Genomic DNA, 25467 nt, shown 5'->3' on the forward strand with positions numbered 1-25467 from the left:
AATGAACTCAACGTTTGAATAATTTAGCATTACATGCTCCAGTAAACGTGGTACATTAAGCGAATTAAGCGATGGTATCTTCTTCTTGAATACATTAAAAAATCCAACAACAACACGAAACTGAGATGTGTGTGCAGGCATGTGAAGACTTCAGACGAGATGACATGATCACTTTCGCTGGTACATATCTCTATTATTTGTATTACCGATATCACCCTCACCATGTGGGATGAAACATCTCAAATATCTTTATCATTCTGGTCAATTCAGTCTGATGACCTCTACAGTGTTTTGTCTGGTTGATGCAACGCTATTCGTTTATTTCAACTTTAACATGAAGTGGAGTTTTGCAAACTCTTCCCTGACACTTCCCTCCCCTCCCAAGCCATCCTACTATATACCTACTTATGCGTACAGTGACATCACTGTTAACTCGCTTAATCGCGAGGACCCAACATATCGAAATCAGTAAACGAGTTTCTTGTGAAACCTCAAATTCATGAATATGATGACGATGCAAGACCTGCGGTAAAAAAAAAAAAAAAAACAATAATAAAATCACGTCACATTCCGGTAGGTAGGCCTAATATTTATACTGCTTTCAATAGTTGTTCTGTAAGCTTACTTTACAATATCCTTATTATTTTCACCAATCAACCAAAAAATATCTCCGCTATGCACCTTCCGCTGATGCACTGTTACATTCTATCACGGACGAATATGAATTAAAGAAAGATACGAGTTATGTTATACGCTTCACTTTACAATACTGACAGTCACAATTACACTTTGATCTTTCATGAAACGAGGCAAGGCATGCATATCGATTGTCAACACACAAAGAGCATCTTTTGTTCAATAACAATGCAAGGACATTGGTAACAATGCCAACGCGCACCTCGAGTAGGTTTGCTTTTGCATTCATGGGTGGATAATTATCATCGTTATCGTTGTTTCGTGCGCACTGCAAATTGGGAATACCCGCGTATGGCGGTGGGATCTAATGTTCCGTTACGGTTGTTACAACCATAGGTTATCATAGAGCAGTAAAGAGAGCGGGGTTATCTATATACTTGCACTTTTCTCTTTGTGCAAACTACAATAACACATGAAGATAAAAGGTTAAACGTCAAAGGGTAAACGTCACAGACTAACTGCTGCTCATACACATTCTCTCTCTCACATGCACACAAACACACACACACACACACACACACACACACACACACACACACACGCACACACAAAAATATTTATATATTGTTATAACATTATACGTTTATTCCGGGGCTACATTGAACATCCGTTTTGCGTACGTTGATGTAAAAATTCTTTTATATAAGTGTATGAATATGTAATGAGTCGCGGTTTGTAATATTTATGATGAAATCACAAGGGGCATTGAAATGTCTTTCGCACTGGCTATTGCATGACCCCATATCGTGCTTCCTTTGAGCGGCTTGATTGTGCTAATTATGTAGGTAGAGAGAGAAAAACATTGTACTGTTTAGTATCAAAATTTGATGTGCCCACTAAAGTTTTATGCAAGATCAATTCAAAACTGAATATTAACAACAACATACACTGTAGTTCGTTGTCCTAACGACTAGTGACATTTGGACGAGGGGGAAAGGGGGGGGGGGGGGCGGGGGTGGGACATAACCTCTAAGCAATATAACTGAGTCATTCGTACATTTAATACAATACGACTCGTACGTGGCACTGCACTCGAAGATCGGTTAAGCAGAAGACGCAAACAATTATATAGGAAAAATTTTGAATTTTAATGAGTGAGTGGTATTACGATGATTAGAATAGATTAAAAAATGTCAGTCATTGAAAAATAAGTTGTCATTGTCCAAATACCACAGACCTAACAATTGCTAACATGCTATAAAACTGTCATATGGTTACTCAAACACCTCTGTCTATAAGGGAAAATGGGTATACCAAATCTAGTCACTCAAGGATTTCACTTCTCTTTAACAAGGTACCAGGGTCACAGAATTTCAAAAAGGAAATATCTTTAAACAGTGCTTTGATGAGCTACGGTCAAGGGTACTCATACATTTAGTACACGTACACGTACACGTACACGTACACATATACACGTTCACGTATACGTATACACCATACGCACAGACATACACACAATACCAATAGCTACGGAAAACCCAATTGATCACTCGCAATATCGTGAATGCATATACGATACCCATCACATTTCTTTAATCATTGTCAGAACCTGTCAAAGATGAAACTCGCACAATAATTTTAACAAAAAAGATGCAGTTCAAACATCAACCCTGACTAAACAGAAAAAAAATATACAATCAAAAGCACAAAAAACAACAACAAATAGATGTAACGAACGTGGGGTTTTTCCCAATACTAAATCTTGAAAACAATGCGAAGCAAAGTTTGTTATGGTCATGATATTGACATGGATTTATTGATATACATTGATTGTATCAGAATGATCTCTGTAAAGATCATGCTCTCTGATATCAGTTAATGATACTGACCGAAAGTATGTTTACAATTGCAAATATACCTGTATTACGTCATATTCAAACGAGAAGAGAGCGGGAAATGTGATCGGTGAATGCAAAACAAATATTCTGAAGGCTGATGATTTTATAGATTTGCAAGTAAAATAGTACAATTTGATACTAAAGATGAAAGTATCCTATGCATTAAAAGCAAACAAACAAACAGCAAACGTTCAGGCCGAATCTTGTGTAAACAAGATGCGTAAAACGAGATCAAGACATGTGAGTATGACTGTTACCATTCTCCATTCCTCTTTAATGTGGCACTATAACTACAAAACCACATTTCATTTTTATGATATATTTAGTCTTGTGATGGGTGTTTATCACAATTAGCATTACCAACGTTAACTGTTAATTATAAGTACTTACTACAGTGCATCAACAACAACAACGTTAACTTACACACGACTCTCAATCAATTTGGAAGAGTCTGTTACTGCCGAATGTGTTGTTGACTCGAATGATTCTGCACACTTCCGATACAAAAAACTTAATACTAGTAGACAAACTTTGAAACACTGTAAACAAATACATGTTCACAGGGAAACCAGAGACTCAAATGATATAAAAGGTCACAAATATACAAGCACAAATAGAATAGCGCAAATATGAACAAGAGAAGATGATGTATGAATAGGAAATGTATACATTAATGTGCTACAAACTCTCTCATCAGCCTTAATGAGTTAATTCAAAATCGTCTTTCAGTTGTCTTTGCTCCATCCGCTTCTGAGAAACAAGGATTACAGGAATGGCCTACTGAAATAATCGTTACGCTTTGATAAATGTATCTACAAAATTCTCCACATGATAACTAAACAGTGTAAAATTAAGCAAGTATCATTAATGTTGCCATGATATCTTTCCGTTTGTATGTCTGACACAGATGGAAAGAACCATAATTATTATAACTTGCTTTAGCTAATACAGTCTGAAAGCATCCTCGCAGTCATTCATTTTTTTTTCCAACTTCAAAATAAGAATTGCGCGTGTGAGCACACTTTCTTACTATTAAAATACGCTGAGTTTGAAGAATAGAGCTCAATACAATAAAATACATGTATCTGAGCCTGTATGCAGATTCGGAATACTTTTTAAATCACAGAAATGAAATATTTCATAAACATATTTCAGAATAATAAATGGAAACACTTTGACGCATGGATCTATCATTTGGACATCACACATATTGGTCAACACATATGCAGAGTAACGATGTCAAGATACTATATCAATGATTAGATCGTTTCAACTGCCAATGACTGCCTACATTATACTTAGCCCTAAGTCAAATATACTGCTGTAAGGTTCTCCTTACTTTATAATAATGGTTACAGCCTAGCTGAAAGAAATTCAGCATGGATAACAGTTATCACGAATTTCAAATGCATACAGTGATTCACTAGCATGCGGACCTACTTACAATATTTGGGTATTGTTGATCTCCTATTTCATACTAGCCTTAACGTTGTGATTTACAAAGAGTAATTATTCATAATTGGAGATAATGGTTTATGGTTTGAATAGATGACAGCGATCATCTCAGTCTTATCATCTATTTCTGTTCTTACTAGTATCAAAACAACTGATGACATTCTTGTAACCATTACATGTAATGCTCCTTCTTTGATTCCATCTCCATCCATAATAGGCCCTATATAAATATATACAATGTATATATATATATATATATATATATATATATATGTCTACCAACAATTATTGCCAATTACAAGTGTAGTATTAAAGAATCACAACTTAAGGTCAGAGCAAATAGTATATATCCAAGTGAAGACTGTGGTAACTCGGATGAAAATTACAGTTGAACAGGATGTGATATAATGTCCGTGCACACCAGTACATGGAAGTTATGACAATTCTAAGAAAAGCTGTACAGCATTGTGAACTGTGGATAGTTCAGCCACAAAAAGTTTCTGAGATACAAAAATATAACTTTGATTTTGCATATTAACATTCATTATATAGATCAATCTTAGCTGCAAGCATCACTTTGACAATAATTGTTGGGGACAAGGTAGGAATGAATATAAATGCTTGAGATCATACTCCCAACAGATACAACGAGAAACAACCGAACATGTCGCTATTCGATAAAATAATGTCTCTCCCCGACCTTAAACTGAATGCGTCACTAATTAAAAGTGCACGGCATATTCTCTGTACAAGCCAGGGCTCAAATGTCATTAAACTATAGAAACTCATTATTACATTTAATCAACAATAAGATGTTTAAAAGTTAGTAAGCAATATCTATTTTGCAGGGGTTCATCGTGAGCGCTCATGTTCAATTGACTATGCATTGCTCATATACGCTGATACTACAAATTCTGTGTCAGACTTCCGCGAACATTGACAGGTGTTGACATTGGAACGTGTGCATTTACATCTATACCGAGACAGGCATGTACAGTCTTTAAAAATAGATACACTGACATATAAACGCAGATCTCTCTTCCATTAGAAGGATGTAACGTAGAAAAAAATGTCTGCACATGTAGCACCCAAATTATGTGCCAAGTCACGAGCTCGGTGTGTTATATAACACATAAGGCACGCCAAGGAATCTCAAATACTAATGCACTTTGCATGGTATTTACACGTACTTCCGTATTAGAAGACAATATTCACAATAATTACTAATCACAAATTAATAGAAAAATGCTGCCGAAGAGTCCTATTTAGCGATGTCAGCAGACATCAACTTCCATTCATTCATACAGTCATTTTTTTTCAACAGAAACATAGCTATTCTTTTTAAAAGAAATTGAGAGCATAAATTGACACTTCAATGTACAATAAACGGAATTTTACAGAAGTGTTCAGGCACTATAGACAATACAGTAAGTCTACAAGCGGAGCAATGTGACATAATGATAAACAATTTTGCATACACGAAAAGCAAAACTGTTACGAATGCAAATCGCCAGTTCCACAGATTATTGAATCAATTGAAACAGGTTGTTTCTGAATTAAAATTCGACTGCAGGTGCCAATACCAAAGACTTAAAGTAGTGTTACATCAGCATTTCACCTGAAGGAAAGAGGAAAAAAAAATCTCTTCCGTGTTCATTGCTACAAATATACTGCGACAAAAATCATAATATTTTCTGGCAACTCTGTGAATCTAAACAGAGTCCCAATTCATCGTCCTCGACCACGACCACGACCACGACCCCTACCTCGTCCTCGTCCTCGCCCCCGTCCCCTCCCACGACCTCTTTGCCCACGACCTCGGTCTCGGCCTTGGCCTCGATCGTGATCAGGCCCTTCTCTACTAGCCTCTCTCCTCTCTCTTTCTTCTCTCTCCCTCTCTCTCTTTTCACTGTCGCATGCTGGGCAGATGTTTGGAGCGCCCTCACTGCTCCTCAGTACGTGGCCCACCGGACACTGCCTCCAGACATCTAGATGATTCGACACCTGTTCGGGAATGTCACTTATAGAATGGTTTGCTGACCGAGGAAGTCCATTCCTCCGGTACAGCTTGGTCAGAAGCTGATCGGCTAATCTCCACTGTTCGTTCTCAAAGCGGGTTTCGGATATCAAAATGGATACGAGTTGCTCCATTTGTGAAGTTTCCTTCACTCCCTTGATAAATAGCCCCAGAGTCTCTGTGAGCATGACTTGCTTTTTCAGTTCAGTCTCCACGTCATGGATCTGCTGCTCGGTTAGCTCGACAACGTCTCCGGTCAGAAATTCTTCAACCTCATCAGCACTGGCTTGAAGCGCCCTCTCCAAGATTTCAAAAATTTCAGCATCCTCTACCTCGTTGCATTTCACGTGAGTTCTGAGTTTGCGAATGAATGAACCGCTGCACGATTGTACGCGACTTATCATTTTAACCCGGAAGCACATGCCTTTTCTATGATCTACTGTCATGCGTTGAAGGTCTTTTGCCCACCTCAGCAGATGTGACGAGTTTTTAGTTGGAACAGGGATGTGTCTCCCCTCCCTGGTTAGAGGCTGACGGATCATGCTGTCGATCTTCCTAGTTGTTTGAGCCACCTCATTCTCGAGCATTGCGCCCTCCTCTTGTGATTTCTCAACAGCACAACGCAGACTCTTTCGATAGGTGTGCAGGAGCGAGCCGTATCGCCGACTGACCTTTATTAGTTTACCACATATGGGACATGAAGGTACCTTCAAGAAAAACATTGGAAATAACGATGCTTTGATTAATAAATCTGCAAATTCTACAATATCGTCTTATACACAAATCGTACCCATACAATTTGTATCATGAAGGATACTCATTTAAATTTTGACATAATCACCCTCCCTAAAAAACAATCTCAAAGATACCTTCTGAGACGGATGGTAAAATTATACATATATAAAAATATATAATATATACACATAAACACACACATATATATATGTATATATATACATTTGTAAGATGACACTAGGCTTAATGTAAACGCCAAAAGCCATCATAAAGAAGAATGCACAGCATGATAGATTTATCATGAACTTTTAAACGCCAGCAAGAGGCCAGAGGAAAAAGTTGTATCATGATCAATGTGACTGAATATATTATATGCACTGTATATATATATATATATATATATATACTATAAAGAGTTCTGTATCTCTACTGATTATTGGATAAAAACATCTTTGATTTGTGTAAAAGAGAGATACGCTGGTATTCATAAGAACTGTAAGTTTGACGATGCATGAAGGTGTTAGAATTTAGAAAATAATGTTGTCTGTATATACCTAATTTCTTCATCACTCTCTCTATAAAGCCTTGACATCGAACGGTGTAATTGTTTGAAAGTTAATAACAAGTGAAGTTGGAAGTCTCTAGTGAAACGCATGGTATCGTCAAATCATTACTATTGTTACGGTTACGTCCTGGCATTTGGAATAAATCAATATCAGTTTTTACCACTATCTTGTTGATCTGTGGCAGTAAGGTTTGCATCTTCTCTTTCCGATATCCAAGTTTTTTATCCAGTTCGTTCACCTCGAAGACGTGACCGCAGTCCTCAAGTTGCACATATCTTTAACAATAAAAAAAAAATATGATGTCACATAATTATATGATATTCATATTCGATCACCGACATGATGGCGAGTCGACGGTATAAGCACAGCTTAATCCTGGATCCTGCATTACAGCAATAAGAATAATGACTATAACAATGGAAAGGCCACATTGTATAAAACCGTATCATTATTTATTGCAAACATGATTCGATCTTTTCAACGCTCAGATTGAACTTCACAAAAACAAAGTAACAATTAACATCACAGTTTATAATGCATTCGTGTGATTTCACAATGGTTGTGAATGTTCCATGTACGATTATTGTAACTTCTTACAAATTGAAGTGTTTACACGTTTATGAGACTGTCACTCAAGTTGATGACTTAATCATGCTGCTGGGATTATATCTGAAGCACAATGGGGCAGAATTACATGCATTAAGCACTAGACTTGTAAGAAGTTAGAAGTAAATAATAATCTATTTACCGTGAAAGGCTGGGGTTTTCTGTTCCGAAAAAGCGTTGTTCCAGCTCAGCCTTGTCACATACTCTACATGTCTTCGGGCATATTTCTCCACACAGACCGATGCAGGGATGTCCACATTTTTTCTTCTTACGACAAGGCTGGTCACATGGAGGTCTATCACAGGGTTCGCAACATAGCATAGAGCAAGTGAAGTGTTGACATTTCCAGTTGCATCGTTTCGTACAGAGGTCACATGGTTCATTGCATAGATGACGACACTGGCCATGGCGACATTTCTGTTGACACCTCTGTTGACACCACGAACATGGCTTCCCACACTGCTGTGTACATTTGTGTCCACAAATCAGCACCTTCTGGCAAGGTTCTGTGCAAGGCAAGTGGAAACGTCCTCTATTACACTCCCCACATGTGCCCTTGCAAGTGTGCCCACAAAGCAACGGTGCATCACACTTAACCTTGCATGCGCTGGGTGTGTCAGAGCATTTGACTGTCACTTTGTGCCTACATGGCCAGTCATCTCGGGTTATCATCTCTTCACATGTCTTCGTACAGGACTTTCCACATTTACCTCTACATTTATGACCACATGAAAGTACTTTCAGGCATTCTGAGGTGCACACTACATCCCCTGGGTCTTTCGAACATTTAACCATTTTAGTGTGTCCGCATGGAAGTTTCTTCGATACAAGTTGCTGACATTGACTCTCGGCGTAGCATTTCTCTTCCACCTCGTGCCCACAGGATAGAAGTTTCTTCGTCAGGATATCACATATGATACTACAAATATCGATGTGACATTCAATAGTCCACATATGTCCGCATGGAAGAGTTTGGTCTATTTCTTGGTAACATGTTATTTCACTTGGATCCTTGTGGCACTCTTCAAGGCAGTTGTGACCACAATCCAATGTCTTCTCTACGGTTTCTTTGCACTTGCCGCGCTCACGGCACTTTTCTTTCTTGGTGTGGCCACAGATCAGCTGCCTTGTGACGATGATCTCACACGACAAATGTAGATAATCTGGGCTTTCATGACAAGGGAGGATGCGCGTGTGAGAACATTGTAGAGTCTTTTCGACAGCCTCTTTACATATGATATCATATATGCTCTGCCCACATGGCGCTTGGCATGAGTGCGAGCAAGGTAGTAGCTTCGTAATGATCACAGGGCAGCTAGTGGGACAAGGCTCGGAGCATACGTTCGGGCAAGTATGATTGTTACTGCAGATGGTCTTGAGACACGGTGCTTCACATTGGTACAAAACATGATCTCTGTCGGTAGGGTGACAAAGTTGGCGACACACATGTCCGCATTCTAGCCTAGCCTCACATGGCTTGCTACAGCCTCCATTGGGGACCCTTTCAAAGTCTTTTGCTGTTTTTACTGCACTCTGCTGGTCAGGGTGGTTTACACATTGCAGCTGCAATGACTTCCCGATGTTGTCGGTTTCCTTCAGGTCCTCCACAATCCCTTTCCACAATTCACTGTGCTCAGCGAACATGGTGAAGTTACCGATGCAGAACATGCCTTTCCTCGCTCTTGACAAGGAGACACACAGCCGATTTGAAATTCCCAGAAAGCCAATCTTACCATCATCGTTACTCCGTACGAAGGAAACGAGAATGATATCATTCTCTTCTCCTTGGTAATTGTCAATGGAAGTCACCTTAACACCGAGAAACTTATCGCGTCCCATCAGCTGTTTGAAGTGCAGAAGCTGACCCGTGTATGCTGTCAGAATGGTGATCTGATTTTTCTCATATCCCTGCTGAATGAAATAATAACACAGAGCAACCAGGAAGTTCGCTTCATGCACATTGAAATGACTTTGAATGTCCTCAATACACTCCTGTGGTTGTGCGTGATCAATGAAGAACATATTCTTGGTTACACCTTGGATGTTCTCAAAATCCTTCACCGAGTCATGGTCATCAAGAACATCGTAGAAGTGTTTCCTCATGATGTCCGCAATCTGAGGGCGCATTCGATGTTGAAGTTGTAGCTGAGTGTACGGGAATCCATTGTTGATCAGTCGCTCAAACAGGGAGATGTCCAGATGATATTTCTTCGCCAGCATGTAGACGTTTGGCTTGGGTCTGAGTTGTTGATGGTCACCGATAAGAATGAGCTGTTGGCAGGAAGAATGAAGGGCAGTTATGATGTGAGCCTCAAGCACTTCTGCTGCTTCCTCAACAACCACAATCTTTGGTCTCACTCTTTGAAGCACTTGCTGATTGCTGGCAGCCGCAGTTGTGGTCATGCCAATGATGGTAGCGTCTCGGAGCACTTGAACCTTTTCTATGTTCTTGGCTTCTTCTAGTTGTAAGCACAGTTGCTTGTACTTGTTCTCGTATGCTGGTAGACGCCTTCGAAGATCTGCAATATACATGCCACACCATACGTGATACAGTGCCCATCTTTGATTTGGAGATATGCGCCACACATTACGAATTTTGTTGATGGAAGTTGGATCAATTCTATCTCTTCCAAGCAGCTTCTGGGCAAGGTAACTCCTGAGAGCATGATCCCCACGATTTGTAAGATGAGAGAGATCGAGACCTAGGAAAGGGACGTCGTCCTCAATTTCAGCCATTTCTGTCTCGAAGTCTTCTTCTATCATGCGTTCTGCCTCTATGAAGTCTCTTTCCTGCTCAATGTCTATTGAAGTGTTGTTGGCTTCTGTCGATTTTTCCGTTTCTTCCGTTACCTCCTCCTCCTTTTCAGTTGCGTCGGGTGTAACGAGTCCTTCCATCCAGTCAGAGTCACTCTGACACTCACAAAGAAGCCATTCCACCATCCATGATTCCATCCTCTTCATCTTTGAAAGTCTGAGGAGACTGTTGTAATGCGCCCATGTCATAAAGGGACCTAGTTCATACTCGTTGACGATCCCCGCTCTAGCTCCCGCCAGTCGCGCTTGCGTTCGTTCCACAATAACCTTTGCCTTATCGACTTCCTTTCTGAGATGTCTGACTCTTCGATCAACATTGTCTTCCTGGTTTCCCTCAGGGTTCAATCTTTTGTTACAGCCAAGTCGTCTATTGAGGTTGTACTGCTGGAGTGCTTCGCTTTTACTTCGGCTACCAACTCTTATAATACCTACTTTAAGGAACTGGAGAATGCCTTCTAGGAATTGATCAAGGGCGTGGTTTGTATAGCATACCAAGAGAATAGGACCAGGATCCTCTTGAGTACACCACAAACGTCTATTCCGAACAAGGATGTGAACGATTTTGAGACCAATATATGTCTTGCCGGTTCCTGGCGGGCCCTGAATAACAGAGAGTTCGTTAGTGAGTGCTGTTTTCACTGCCTCAAGTTGTGATGGATCAAGTTTGACATCATTGACATTCGGCCAAGCATCATCATTCGTGACTTCAATTCTTTCCCCCAAGCCTCGCTTTAATGTAAGAAGCGAGCGAATACTTGGTCTTTCCCCCAAGCCTCGCTGTAATGCAAGTAGCGAGCGAATACTTGGTCTGTCTTCAAACAGTGGGGATATGTCCATTTTCTCGTATGCAGTTTGCTCCGGTAATTCATCAGAGTCTATCCGTAGATATACAGGCACGTTTACATTTTCACTGAGTCCGAGGGTATATCTCGCAAGGGGCAAGGAAGTGGATGACATTCGCTGAAGTCCCTGCAAAACCGGACGATAAGCTTCAAAGAAGACTGCAGATTCTGCCATGACAAACGTTTTTCCTAACAGACAGGAAGCGTCTTCTCGGTCGACCAAATGAACAGCAACGCGTCCTTTTTCCAGTTCTCCTACATCTCTTTTGGCCACTGTTCCAAACAAAAATGTACGGAAGTCATCACTGGAAAGTAGAACTAGAGACCCAAACATGAGTCTCTTAGATGTTTGCCATCGAACTCTTGGTAGAGTCTTGAAGGAGATACAGTGGGAGACTCCTGAAGAATCGCGAATAGATTGAACAAAGCGCACTTCTTCATATATTCGAATATTATGAAGTCTAGGCCTCTTGTTTGGATGCGCTCTTTTGAAGGCAAGGTATTCTGATATACCTGTACGTAACGGATAGATGAAATCTTCCTTGAGAAGTCTAAACTGCACGTCCAAGTAGTGGTCTCCATCCGCATAAACGCCTCTCGTGATATGTGGCCGAAGGAATGGTTGATACCCTGCCTCAAGTTCTCTTGCGGTAGGAAGAATGGCTTGCTTGCGAAAGTCGTCCGGAGGAGGATTCCTATGAACACGATCCATTTGACGTTTTTTGTCCTTGTCCTTTTCAAGGGCATCGATTTGGTTTGATACATCGGTCTTGATAGGCTCCAGATGCCGAAACAGATCTGGATATACTTCTTTGAATCCTCCCACGGCATCTACCAGCAGAGTGAAGGGAACCTTGACATCTGCCACTCGACTCGGCAAACTCTGTAGCATTGTTTTGAACACGATGAAGACGTCCGTAAGGAGAGTTTGAATATCATCGACAGATTCGTCTGCCACCGTTCTTAGCCTGATGAGATGGGACGGGAGATGAAGTGTAAGCAGTTTTGAGTCCGACACCAAGGTGAGTAGCATGGTGACTGTATGATCTGCACCAACGGTTCCACAGATATATGCCAAACTCCGCCAAATGAGCCTCTGTCTCTTTTCATCAATCATCGATTCATTGAGACCGGCTTCTACACATCCCTTGAGTGAACTCAGCTCCACTGCTGCCTCGGAAGGATCTTTATGAAGGATGATCTGCAGAAATTTAGAGCTTATTGGTCGAAAGTTTTGATGCTGATGCCGTTGGCTCCCGCTTGAACGAGTACTAGGTCTAAATAGAAGTGAACAACAAACAAGCATTGTCAAGTTTTTCATGCTACATACTGTAATATTTACCGACAACTCTAAAAAAAATAAAAATCTGCCCTTAAGCAATTTTAAATAACAATGACTGAATTCATGAACAAAATTTACATCAGAAAACGTGGTTAAACGTCTGATGCAAGTTTCAAAATGTGTGTATGAAACACTGAGAAAGAAAATGAAAAAAAAAAACGTGAAAAATACGTGCATAGAATTTCATGGTTGCGCATACGAAGAATAAGGTGTAGATCTATGATATATCAGTTGTCACTTTGTCATAGTTTTACCCTTATTTCTTCTTCCCCTTCTTGTTCATAAGGAGACATCCTTCAACTGAAACGCATCGAGTTCTATAGTCATTGCAGGTCGTTTAACTTTCTTAACAAAAATAAACTTTTTGCTTTGCTCAATGAAAGAATGCGGCGAAAACATAACAAAAATTTACCTGACAGAGTCATGTCTTGTACCATGACCTCGACTACCACGAGTCGAGTGTGGTGCCCCCCTCCTTGAACCATCCGCACCTCCCTGTTCCTCCCGTGGGGCCCGAACTCCAAAACGAAGGGCATCTGGATGTCGTCTTCCTCCTCGTTCAGTCTCTTCATGGACCCTTCCACCTTGTCGTCTACCTACTCTCCCTCCGCCACGTCCCCCACCGTAATTGGCGTTTCGTGGACTCGCCATTACTGGATAATGAGGTTAAGATGCAAACATGATTAATAAGCCGGGCATGGCAACGAGCTCAACACTACATATTTTACCTTAAAATAAAAATGAATGGCCTTACCTCTTTACCGAGCATCTTTGAAAACCTATAATAATCATCAATAAAGTCAATAGTATGAGAGGATTCCATGGCCTGAAATTAATAAGGTTTTCTTCATGAGGTAAATTCTAAGCCTGTACCGGGGACAAGAGATTGAGATATCGTACGGGGGATCTCTTCCTATCACATAAAATTACTGCGGTTGCACGTTGCAAAAGCCTGAAGAGCTCAGCCGGCATTCCAGAGTGAATACAAATTAAAGGATATGCTTCAGTAATTAACTGGAATTAACAGATGAAATAAATACATGGGTTGCAAGTTGGAAAAAAAAATCTAAATAGGTGTATCGGGATTCCAGATTTGACAACAATGTTACAAAAGAAACAACATAAAAGAAGTGATTAATCGGCATAATGAAATGGTGCATGTGTTGCGTACGCTGCAAATACTTTAAGAAATTAACCAGCATACACTCAAATGCATGTGTCTCAAGTTGCAAGAACGCAGAGCGAATAGCGAAATGAATATGTGGGGTACTAATCACATAAATCTTAAGTGATTGATCCGTCCAGCATATAGGATGTCTTTCGTTGCAAGCACATAGACTGCAAGCACATAGACTTTTTTCTTTTATTCTTTTTGCAGACGACTCAAATCTATTTTTTTCACACAATAATCTTTTTACCCTTGTTAATACAATAAATTTGGAATTAGAAAATGTTACCCAGTGGATAAAAGCAAATAAGCTATCTCTTAATCTTCAAAAAACAAAATATATGCTCTTTAGTAATTCTACTGAGGCATTACCTGTTGATATTGTTTTAGATGGTACTCCACTCGAAAATGTTTCCCATATAAAATTTCTTGGAGTAACAGTTGACAATAAGCTGTCCTGGAAATTTCATATTGACAGTATATGTAAAATTATTTCACGTAATATTGGTATAATTAATAAGCTTAAGTTTTGTTTCCCTTTGTCGTCCCTGCTCGTATTATATTCATCCTTAATATTGCCATATTTAAGTTACGGTATTCTCGCGTGGGGAAATACATATAAAACATTCTTAGATAATTTATCATATATTATTTTATTGCAAAAGAAATCACTCCGTGTTATATGTCATACTGCATTTTTGTCCCACACTGACCCACTATTTTATGAGCATAAAATATTGAAAATTAGTGATTTGTAATTGTTTAATCTAGGACAATTTATGTATAATTATGATAAAAATAATCTCCCAAATATATTTGAAACAATGTTTCAAAGAAATCAATCCGTTCATAATTATCCAACACGGCGATCAAATGATTTCCATTTGCCATTTCTGAGAACTTTGTTGGCTCAAAACACATTTATTTACGACGGGCCAAAGTACTGGAATTCACTTCCCAGTAACATTACAACAGCTCAATCTCTGAATTCCTTCAAGAATAAATTTAAATCATTTTTATTGAAATTTTACAACATCCAACAGAGTTAGTTTCCCTTTATCATCTCAGTCAAGTCATCATTCTTTTTTACATAAGTCCTCCTAAGTATGTCCCTGTCTGTGTTCTAAATATAACGATGTGTTTTTTTTTCTCCTGCATTCTTACCAACATAACTTCGTATAAAAAATGTTTTGCATTACATTCAATCCAGCTTGTATTTCATCACTTATTTTACATTATGAAATCCAGATTGCTTGCGTCCACGATGGCACATGCTGTAGTTCCCTCTTTTTCCTCTCTTTTTTCCTCTTTTTTTTTCCTCTTTTTTTCCTTTCCTTTTCTCTCTTTTTCCTCTTCCCAATCATTTTGATGTCAGTTGACATCGGTTCGTTTATTGTGTTTTATATTGATGTTTTGTGTATTTTCTGAGGGTCCCATATCGTACAAGCTTTGCTTCTTAGTGGGACCCTCCACTTCCATCCTCATCCTTAGTTGACTTGTATTATACGCTTTTTGTATTTAACAAAGATGTAATCGCATCTACTTTTCATTTTCATAATTATCTTATGTACCTTTTCAAATTTTGTTCTGTATCACAAATATCCCGTGTATATGCAATGTACATAATTTCTTTGTTCATTTTGATGGAGGTGAAAATGAAGTTGAAAGTTGAAAAGTTGAAAGAATTGCCGGAAAACAATCTGTTAGGCTTTGGTCAGAAGCAATAAACAAAAGTATAATTGATTATAAAGGGGTTTATACAGTTTTGTCGAAAGTTTAGCAGAAACTAGACACCACATAGGCCTACATCTTTTGTGTTTGTACTGTTGACTGAAAAATGAGATTGAGCGTTCGTATTACAACAGAACATTGAAACTGTTTGCCAGTTTCAAGTTACCAGTACCTCCAACTCCCGGGTCTATGATAATATAGGAATGTTCAACTTGTTCAATGTCATGCTGGTGATAGACACGTCGTTCATATAAGAAAAATCTATTATTCTGGAGAAGTTTTCCTTAGTACAGGAGAATAACGAAAATTTTATACAGTACAGATCCCCACGGGCAAAATGTTTTCACTTTTTTTTTTTATTACGTCGAATGATGAGCTTTTCCTTATGTTTTCGTTTGTTACAAACAAAAGTTAAACAAAACGTAAAGATAAATTAAACGTGTCTTGGGCAATTCCGCGGCAACGTAATTACAAATCAGAGAATTCTGGCTCATATTCCCCCCCCCCCCACACACACACACACACTGGAGTGATTACTTTGCCTTTTCTCAATACAGTTAATAGATGCAAAGGTACCTAAAATGCAAATCTTGTTAAATGTTCTCACTTGTGTGGTTACAAAGGAGGTAGATGTGTGATGGTAACGGAATTACCAGAAAACTGAGTCTTAAGTTCAACCCTGATTTAGGATCATAGTTATTCTCTGAAATCTATAACAGATGCACTGTATGTTTTTTGTCTTATTTTATAATCTGATTATGAAAACTCCAATTTAGTTGGATTGTTTTTGTAACATTTAATCACATTTTCATAGCAGCAGACCCCCCCCCAGCCAGTGTAAACGGGATTACACAAATCGTAAAGGAATTACGCCTTCTGAAATACACTTGAAAAATACAAATTCTTTATACTCGTGTATTCTTAGATGTCTTGAGAAAGATCATTTATGCCTTCAGCTATAATATAATTACTAAGTGAGTCCTCTCTAACATCTAATCTTAAAACTACTACTATTGCATATAGGTGCCAAATGAGTTTCTATTGTCACAAAAGTATCCAATTTTCATACTTTAATATAATGATGTAATGAAATATAATATAACTACTGAATAAGTCCTCTCTAACATCTAATCTTAAACTTCTACTAGTGTATAAATAGGTGCCAAATGAGTTTCTATTGTCACAAAAGAATCAAATTTCCATGCTTTAACATAATGATATAATGAAATATAATATAATTACCAAATAAGTCCTCTCTAACATCTAATCTTAAAACTGCAACTATTACATAGGTGCCAAATGAGTTTCTGTTGTCACAAAAGTATCCAATTTTCATGCTTTAATATATTGATATAATCAAATATAATATAATTACTCAATAAGTCCTAACATCTAATCTTAAACTGCTACTAGTGTATAGGTGTCAAATGAGTTTTGGTCATAAAAGTATAAAATTTTCATGCTACAACTATGATTAATGGTTGTAAATATGGTAGTCAAGATCTAATAACTTGTAAGTATCACATCCATCAAGATTTGTCTACTTCAAGGTAGAATTTCACACTCAAGTAGAAAAATTACATTTAAGACACATCGTAACGGAATAACACTACAATAGACTCACACAAACGCATTTCCATAAATCCAGTCAACAACATCCACATTTTCTTGAATTTTTTTTGTTAATATCACTTCAGACACCTCTCTCTGTTATTTTATTCCTAAGGTGCAAATCATTGATAAAATATGGGAATTACATACATGTATATATTATGTGCACATGCAAATGAAAAAAAGAATAAACTGGCGTGATTCAAATTTCAATCATGTTAAAAGTACCAATTATGAGTGCGAGAGCACAGTTAGCAGACACATTATTGAACACAATGTTACGGATGACCACACATGAAGCTTTGGAACTTTTAGTTCCTGAAATGAAAAGACGCAGTGACAAACAAAATAAATAACAATTCGTTCATATGTAGATTGAAAAGAAAGTTTTGGTATAATATAGATTATTACTGCACGAGTGTTCGATCATCAGTATAACGTTGTGGCTTATACTATATAAATCCTTAAAAATATCATTTTACTAATTGCCGAGGTTGCCTCCTGGTATATACTTTGATAGAATTTAATGTCTTTACGGTGTACTTCAGTCCACACAAATGAAATTAACAAACTAAACTGGTTTATAATGCAGTAAATTAACACTAATAAATTACAACTTTTTGAACTATTAGAGTGAGTCCACCAAATTTAATTCATCTTAAATCCGAGAGCCTCCATCTGCAGGTCACTGAATTAGAGCCAAAATATATCTGTGAACAATGTTTGTATACTGTATACTATACTTCTGACTGCAAACATTTTTGCAAGTGACGCCTTTAAAAATATGACAGTGATTTGATCATTGGCTGTATTCATGACTTAGCTTATGAATTACAAATAAGTTTCCTGTCTCTGTCTTCCTTCTTGACTTTTTCAATTTCTTCTTCTTCTTCTTCTTCTTCTTCTTCTTTGAGCGCTTGCTCAACAAAAAATCTGCGTCTTCTCTTTCGCAGCAAGTGGCATTTTGACTGCCTGGCAGCACATGATGAAATACACTGCAATGACACTATAGGTGGATTGCATTGCATGTGGCAAAACGAAGAATTGAGCAGAAATGCAATGACTTCATATCATTTTTTTTTAAAGGACGGGATGTGCATGCCTACTACATTTTAGAGCACTCCAACAGAAACTTATTTGATATATTAGTACCACAAATAGTGTTTTGCCTTTATTCCTGAAAAAAAGGATTAAAGGTCAAATTTCACTGGGGGAGCAGATGATCTGGATCAAAGGGGCAAGAAAATCAAAATAAGTGTCTCTATGGAGGAAATATCTAATACATGATAGAAGGTCATTGTCATTTACCTACCATTAAAGTTAAAGGACTTGAGGAAGAAAAGAGGACACGTGCAATAATAGGTCAGACTATCAACTTAGCCTAAATAAAGTCTCACAGAAATATAAAAGGTGTGACATTCAATGGGCATCATAATGCAGGTTCAAAAAAAAGGGCGCTGCTGTGTCAAGATTTAAAACTTCTAACATATTGTGTATGATCCTTCTCTTTTATTTGATCCCTCCTCACCCAAATTTTCCTCAATTTCATTTCCCTCTGTTAGTAGCAGTGTTCGAAAGAAATTCAGTGTCCTTCCTCTTCTGTCTAATCTTTGTTCAATCTATACTGCATCACATCCATTAATAGTCCCTCACCCTTTACTTTATTTCTTATCTAGCCATGATACTTTTTTTAGCAAGAAAATATACATCGATATCTCAGATCTCAAAATGATTTCTTTTTTACACTCAACATGCTCAAGAGTGAGCTTCTTACTGAGTCATAAGTTAGCACATAGTCTCCATGTAGTTCTTGTATATGCGAAAATGTTGATAGCAGGGAGGAGACTTTCACCACATGAGGCTAGTAAGACATGTACCCTGACGCCAGGACTCACTGTCAGAGGCCTCCAACTAAGATGAGTCATTTCAGTGTATTATACATGAACCTCAACCTTCACACCTTTACTGTTAACCACTACCATGCACCATTAAGCTCAAAGATAAAGCCCTGAAACTATTTCATGACCTCTTGACATTCTTTTATCTCATTCTTTTCCATATTGTACATGCGTCAAATTCTATTACCACGTAATTCCGTTACCAGCATTGCAGAAGACCTAAAGGAGATATTTTCACATTTTTTTCGTGAGTTTCAAGGAGTCTCATGTACAGAAGCAATTTACCGGTAGAGAAAAATCAGTGATTAGTTTGTTCAGGGGAAAACTTTTTTTTTCATAGTCACCGAATTACATCAATTTGTCGGTAGATTTTGAAAATTTTTCCAAAAAAAGTTATCAACCTGAGAGTCAATGAATGCTTCATAAACTGTGATTGTTGAAGTATGACAAGAAAAATGTGGAAGCATGGATAAAGCAGAGAGATATCTAAGTTGTTTCATTTTCAATTTTCATTTGATGCTGGCAAATCTAAGGTAAATACAGTCAATAGTCTTCCATCATTGAAAGTGTGCACAACAAAAGTAATTGAAAAGGTTTTTACTTCTTCTTTTTTTTTTGTTTCCGTGAATGCAATAATGCATCTTTGTGGGAAAATTAAATTTCTGAACATTGACTTTACATTTGATTTTACCGTTTTTGCCCTTCCAATGATGATCGAAATGTCCTTTTGTTTTTGCTTTTTTAGCATTTCTTTCGCCTTTTTGTTTGTTTAACTTTCATATCTTCTTTTCTGGTTGTCATTGCGTTGCTAAAATACAAAAAGGAAGTGATTGAAACTAGAACTCAGTCACCTTAATGGAAAACGATAAAGACACATGCATGTGTCTGAGAGCGAAGAGGTGTTATCTTCGACAAAATAAATCGATGAATATGATTATGCCTTGTTCAGAGAGAAACAACAAAATAAGAGAGCCTCTGGGGCGGCAAATAAAGTACAGTAATAGATGGCAAACATTATGCAAGATATAAAATTTTGAATAACTATAACATATCCTGATTATGTAGTTTGATAGTTTGTACGGTGACAAAATGCGGAGGAGAGTTTTGCGATAATATCATGTGTACGTAGTCCTTTGAAGGGACTGCTGTTTGGCGAGGAAAAAACCGCACACCCAATAGCACGTGTTTTTGCGACTGCGCGAGACATATAAATGAAATGCGCATGCGCAGATAAAGGCCTACTGTGATTCCGACCTGCATGAAGCAAGGTCATTGATTTGTCCTTTGGCAGACATCTATATAAATAAACATTGTGGCGGCTGTTCATGATGGAATTCCTCGTATACCTGTCCCCTGTCCCTTACCTCGTGAAATCTTTGAGAGTGCTTTTCTCGAAGCACTCATTTCCAGGACCACTGTGTATGTCCCCTTATATCTCTACACCGGATTTAAATGGTGTGTGTGTGTGTGTGAGTATGCGTGTGTGTGTGTGTGTGTGAATGGTGTTATGTGCAAAAGCAGAAAACAGAGAAATATCGTGCTGCTATTGACCGATTCGGGATCGTTGAGGGCAGCAGACATTTTGTGGCACTGGGTGCAGCCATGAGGTGTCTTAACCGACCCCCCCCCCCTTTCTCTCTCCCGCCCGCGTGTTTTTTTTTAGACGGCACAGATTGGGGAAACTAAAAATCTATCGGGGACCCTATCCCTAAACCTAACCCTAATCCTGATCCTAACCCTAACCATCAAACCCTAACCCTAACCCTAACCGTAACCATAACCAAAAACCCTAACCCAACTTTTTTCCCATAGGTTTAACACGCGCCATGCCCCAATCTGTGCCGTCTTAAAAAGAAAACGCCTCCCGCCCGACGGGCAACATGTTTATCGCGCACTTGTAACAAAGGTTCGCGCACTAAGCAAGCATTCGCGCACTCAGTACGACACGCCCATTGGCTAAAACAACCATGCATCAGCTTTCCATTCAGTGCGCGGAAGGGGGTGGGGGAGAGGAGAGGGGGGGGGGGGGGCGGCTAAGACACCGCGTAATGGCGCTGCCCATGCCAAAAATACACATAGCGCGTCACAGAATCGGTCAATAGGGAGCTTTAGATTTTGACGCGCGGACGTTTGAGCCGACGCTTGCGCTGGACGTTCTCCTCTCCCTGCGTCGTGTGGAAAAGTAGCTTTAGATTACGCTGGGACGCAACGTAGAAAAAATCAAATCGAGCCCCCATACGATCAGTGCATGAAGAAGCTCTCTACGTCGCAAACTGTGCGGACGTGAAAATAGCCCAGTACGCGTAGTAAACAACTCAGGCGACGCAAGCTAAAAATAGATTGACTATACGCGCGCTACTGCGCAAGCTCAGAACATGTTTTTTTCCTTTGAACGTCCGCGCGTCGAAAATCTAAAGCTCCCTAATAAGACAATTCTCGCTATCGCCAATGACGTAAAAAGTACCCGGATGATGATTTAAGCGTCATTTACGGTGCATTATGGGATAGTCCGGTAGCAAAGTCACTTCCGTTCGTACGCGCGTGATACGTGACTAATGCTATTAGGGAGCTTTAGATTTTGACGCGCGGACGTTTGAGCCGACGCTTGCGCTGGACGTTCTCCTCTCCCTGCGTCGTGTGGAAAAGTAGCTTTAGATTACGCTGGGACGCAACGTAGAAAAAATCAAATCGAGCCCCCATACGATCAGTGCATGAAGAAGCTCTCTACGTCGCAAACTGTGCGGACGTGAAAATAGCCCAGTACGCGTAGTAAACAACTCAGGCGACGCAAGCTAAAAATAGATTGACTATACGCGCGCTACTGCGCAAGCTCAGAACATGTTTTTTTCCTTTGAACGTCCGCGCGTCGAAAATCTAAAGCTCCCTAATAAGACAATTCTCGCTATCGCCAATGACGTAAAAAGTACCCGGATGATGATTTAAGCGTCATTTACGGTGCATTATGGGATAGTCCGGTAGCAAAGTCACTTCCGTTCGTACGCGCGTGATACGTGACTAATGCTATTAGGGAGCTTTAGATTTTGACGCGCGGACGTTTGAGCCGACGCTTGCGCTGGACGTTCTCCTCTCCCTGCGTCGTGTGGAAAAGTAGCTTTAGATTACGCTGGGACGCAACGTATAAAAAATAAAATCGCGCCCCCATATGATCAGTGCATGAAGAAGCTCTCTACGTCGCAAACTGTGCGGACGTGAAAATAGCCCAGTACGCGTAGTAAACAACTCAGGCGACGCAAGCTAAAAATAGATTGACTTTACGCGCGCTACTGCGCAAGCTCAGAACATGTTTTTTTCCTTTGAACGTCCGCGCGTCTAAAATCTAAAGCTCCCTATTTACACACACAACCGACTGTATTCTACGTGTACTTCCGGTTTTCTCGACTTGAATTACAGCTTTAATATGATTTGAAATTTCTCCATTCTTAAGAAATTGCTGTTAATACGACTATTGGTTGTTGCTGCGAAGCTGCCATGTGTTGTTCGCACGACAATAAATGAAAAAAATCTGCAGAAATAGGACCCTTACTGGCATGCGAGACGTGACGTGGCCGCGTGGGTGAAGTTTGCGGGTGACTCCACAGCGCAGTACGTGCACGCGCGACTTGCACTAGGTATAAGTAGGCCTAGTGCCTACATGTATGTACGTACATTGTACGTACTTGCTTGAAAGAAATTGCTTCGGAGACAGGATAAGTTCGAGATCACTGTTCGTTCCCGATTGTGTTCGCGACATTTCGACAGAGAACAAATAGAAAAAAAAAAGATGGGAATTCCATGACGATATACTGTATATCCAGGTGGGTGAATATTTTCCAGCATATTTTCAGCGTATGCAGAGATGACTGATCTGTGATGTACGCCGTACCGGTATGTGTTAGCTTATGCGCTGCGTGCAGTGAGTGCTAGTGGTGCATGCTAATGCAAGGCCGGCCGCCGTGCCGGCGGCGGGGACTACAGTGTACGAGTATGACAGGCCTGGCCACTCGCTGGCTCGGGCGGTATACGTATACAGCGGCCTACTGTACTAGTATCCGTGGTCGCCGCTGCGCTATAGGTAAGGTACACGTACGCGCACGCTAGCGTTGTGCAAATTATGACCCGCGCCGGAAGTGCCCTTGCTACCAAGTGCACTAAATCTTGAAGGAAAAGCCACATCCGGGTACTTTTTACGTCATTGGCGATAGCGAGAATTGGATTCTCCCGACTTTTGGCCAATTCCGTTGTAGCCGGATCGACACATCATTGAGTCATGCTCTCACTTTCCCTTTCATTTTTCATGAGCATCTTGCTGTAAGTGGAGTTGGTGCATTGTGAATTATTGCTAACATCATAATTTCCCGTCAAAAGCTTGTGCTAATGGTCAAGGTCGTTATCCCCCAAGAAAAAAAAAACCAACAACAACAAACAAAGAAACGAACAAAGATTTTGCTTACCTGGCAGAATTGATCCCCTCGTAGTGCAGATCACAGGGAGAAGAGATTGCCTGAGGTGAGATCAAATTGAACGAACTCACGATGGCGACTTGTGCTATTTCCTGTATTTAAACGTACCGAAATCATCGCTATTTCTGGTATCCTAAATGATATAGGTACAAATGCCTCGCAGACCGATTTCCAAGTCCAGACTCAAATAGAGACGATATTTTTACATCGCCCGCCAAGAAGAGTAGACATTGATCGGACAGCAGTCATGTTCCGTTCCTTTCGGCAGGGACCTCGAGGATGAATGGCCAACCAACTGCAGTGTCTCCGCGAACCTGATCATGGATTTCGCTACACAGCATTTCGCAGCGTCTAACATGGTCTAGCCAGTATAAAACTGTTGCGATCGCTGGGGAATCCCACTCGCATTATAATAGTACGGTGTGACGTCAGCAACGTAAATGATGTTATATGGTACATTGATAAAAAGAAACAACTGAATACCTGTCAATCAGAAGACAAGAATAAGTTGGTGAAACGGTTTGTAGTCGGCAATCATTAGACGACTTGAGCGTATCGATTCATTTAATCCTTATAGGTGTAGAATTTTGAGCGGATTTCAACACGCTTAATGTATATAACGATATGACTCAAACTGTTTAATCAAAGTTATAGCGGAGTGTAATGCTGCGCCCGCGTGCTTGGCAGTTTGTACAATTACCGTGGGAGCTAAATTTCGTACACAATTCTTAATAATGTCATTGTCCGCCCAGCAAAGAATTTCACGAGAGATTCATGACCAGCAATGTAAACCTGAAATTGTTAATAATTGAAAATCATGAATCGATGAGTAATAATCATTTCTGTTTGCGGAATTTCACATCCCCTCATGTCCCTCGATAAGCCTTAATTGGTACTGGGGAAAGTAACGTGGAAAAGGTGAAGAGTTAGAAGAGCTTGCTTTATGCATATTAGAAGAAAGACAAGTCTATTTGTGCATGAGCTACATTATCAGCTAGTAGTTTTTATATGGATGTATGTAATATGTATGTTTATATAGGTATATTATATATAACAGGCATAGGCCTATACACAAAATCTGAACTTTGAGAATGATGTGTGTCACCTTGTGGGAGCCGGAGGCCTTTGATTATTATTATTATTATTTTTTTTTTTTTTTGCAAGAGATGGTGCTACATAAATGCTGTTTCATAGTCATTCAATATCACACACACACACACATATATCATACTTGTTATTGCAACATCGAATAATGTTACAGGCATCATGATGGAACCCGTCTGCCGTGTCCCCATGCACACGCATTATGCCACACAGCGGGGAAAACCCAACTGGGTGGAATTCCCAGATATGTGTGGGATGATATTGATTCTGTCATGAATATGCCTTTTATACAAAGGAGGTGTGGCCTGTTTGGCCCAGGTGAAGTCAAGATAGCTCATTTTCGAGTGACGCTGGGACCATGCTGTCCGAGGAATTCAGAGGGAGGAATAAAGTTGTTATAACTTTAAGTTTTGGAGTGATGGTGAATTATTCCGTGTCACGAATTTCCCTCATTCCGTAATAATTCCTTAATGTGCTTTGCTACTGCAATGTTTATAACATGTATCCATGCATGACACTGCGTATGTCGGCATCGTGCAATTTATAAAAAAGTGAAAAGTTACTCATTATTCACGTTGACTTAC

At 39.5% G+C, this 25467-nt stretch overlaps 1 protein-coding gene across 1 annotated transcript in view; it reads right to left on the reverse strand.

Moving 5' to 3' along the window:
• Window positions 1–24058, reverse strand: part of LOC139715277 (NFX1-type zinc finger-containing protein 1-like) — a 29091-nt gene extending 5033 nt beyond the window's left edge. The window contains exons 1-6 of the mRNA XM_071626856.1: window positions 23771–24058; window positions 13324–13564; window positions 11531–12846; window positions 8056–11452; window positions 7468–7582; window positions 5756–6713 (exon numbers count right to left, since the gene is read on the reverse strand). Of these exons, the coding sequence (XP_071482957.1) occupies window positions 5756–6713; window positions 7468–7582; window positions 8056–11452; window positions 11531–12846; window positions 13324–13562 (6025 nt within the window). The 5' untranslated portion in view covers window positions 13563–13564; window positions 23771–24058. The remainder of the gene's footprint in view (window positions 1–5755; window positions 6714–7467; window positions 7583–8055; window positions 11453–11530; window positions 12847–13323; window positions 13565–23770) is intronic.
• Between the last annotated feature and the right edge of the window lie 1409 nt (window positions 24059–25467).

This window comes from Diadema antillarum, unplaced genomic scaffold (assembly GCF_040938485.1).
Source record: "Diadema antillarum isolate AM-2024a unplaced genomic scaffold, OU_Dant_1.0 seq00003223_RagTag, whole genome shotgun sequence".
Taxonomy (NCBI): Eukaryota; Metazoa; Echinodermata; class Echinoidea; order Diadematoida; family Diadematidae; genus Diadema; species Diadema antillarum.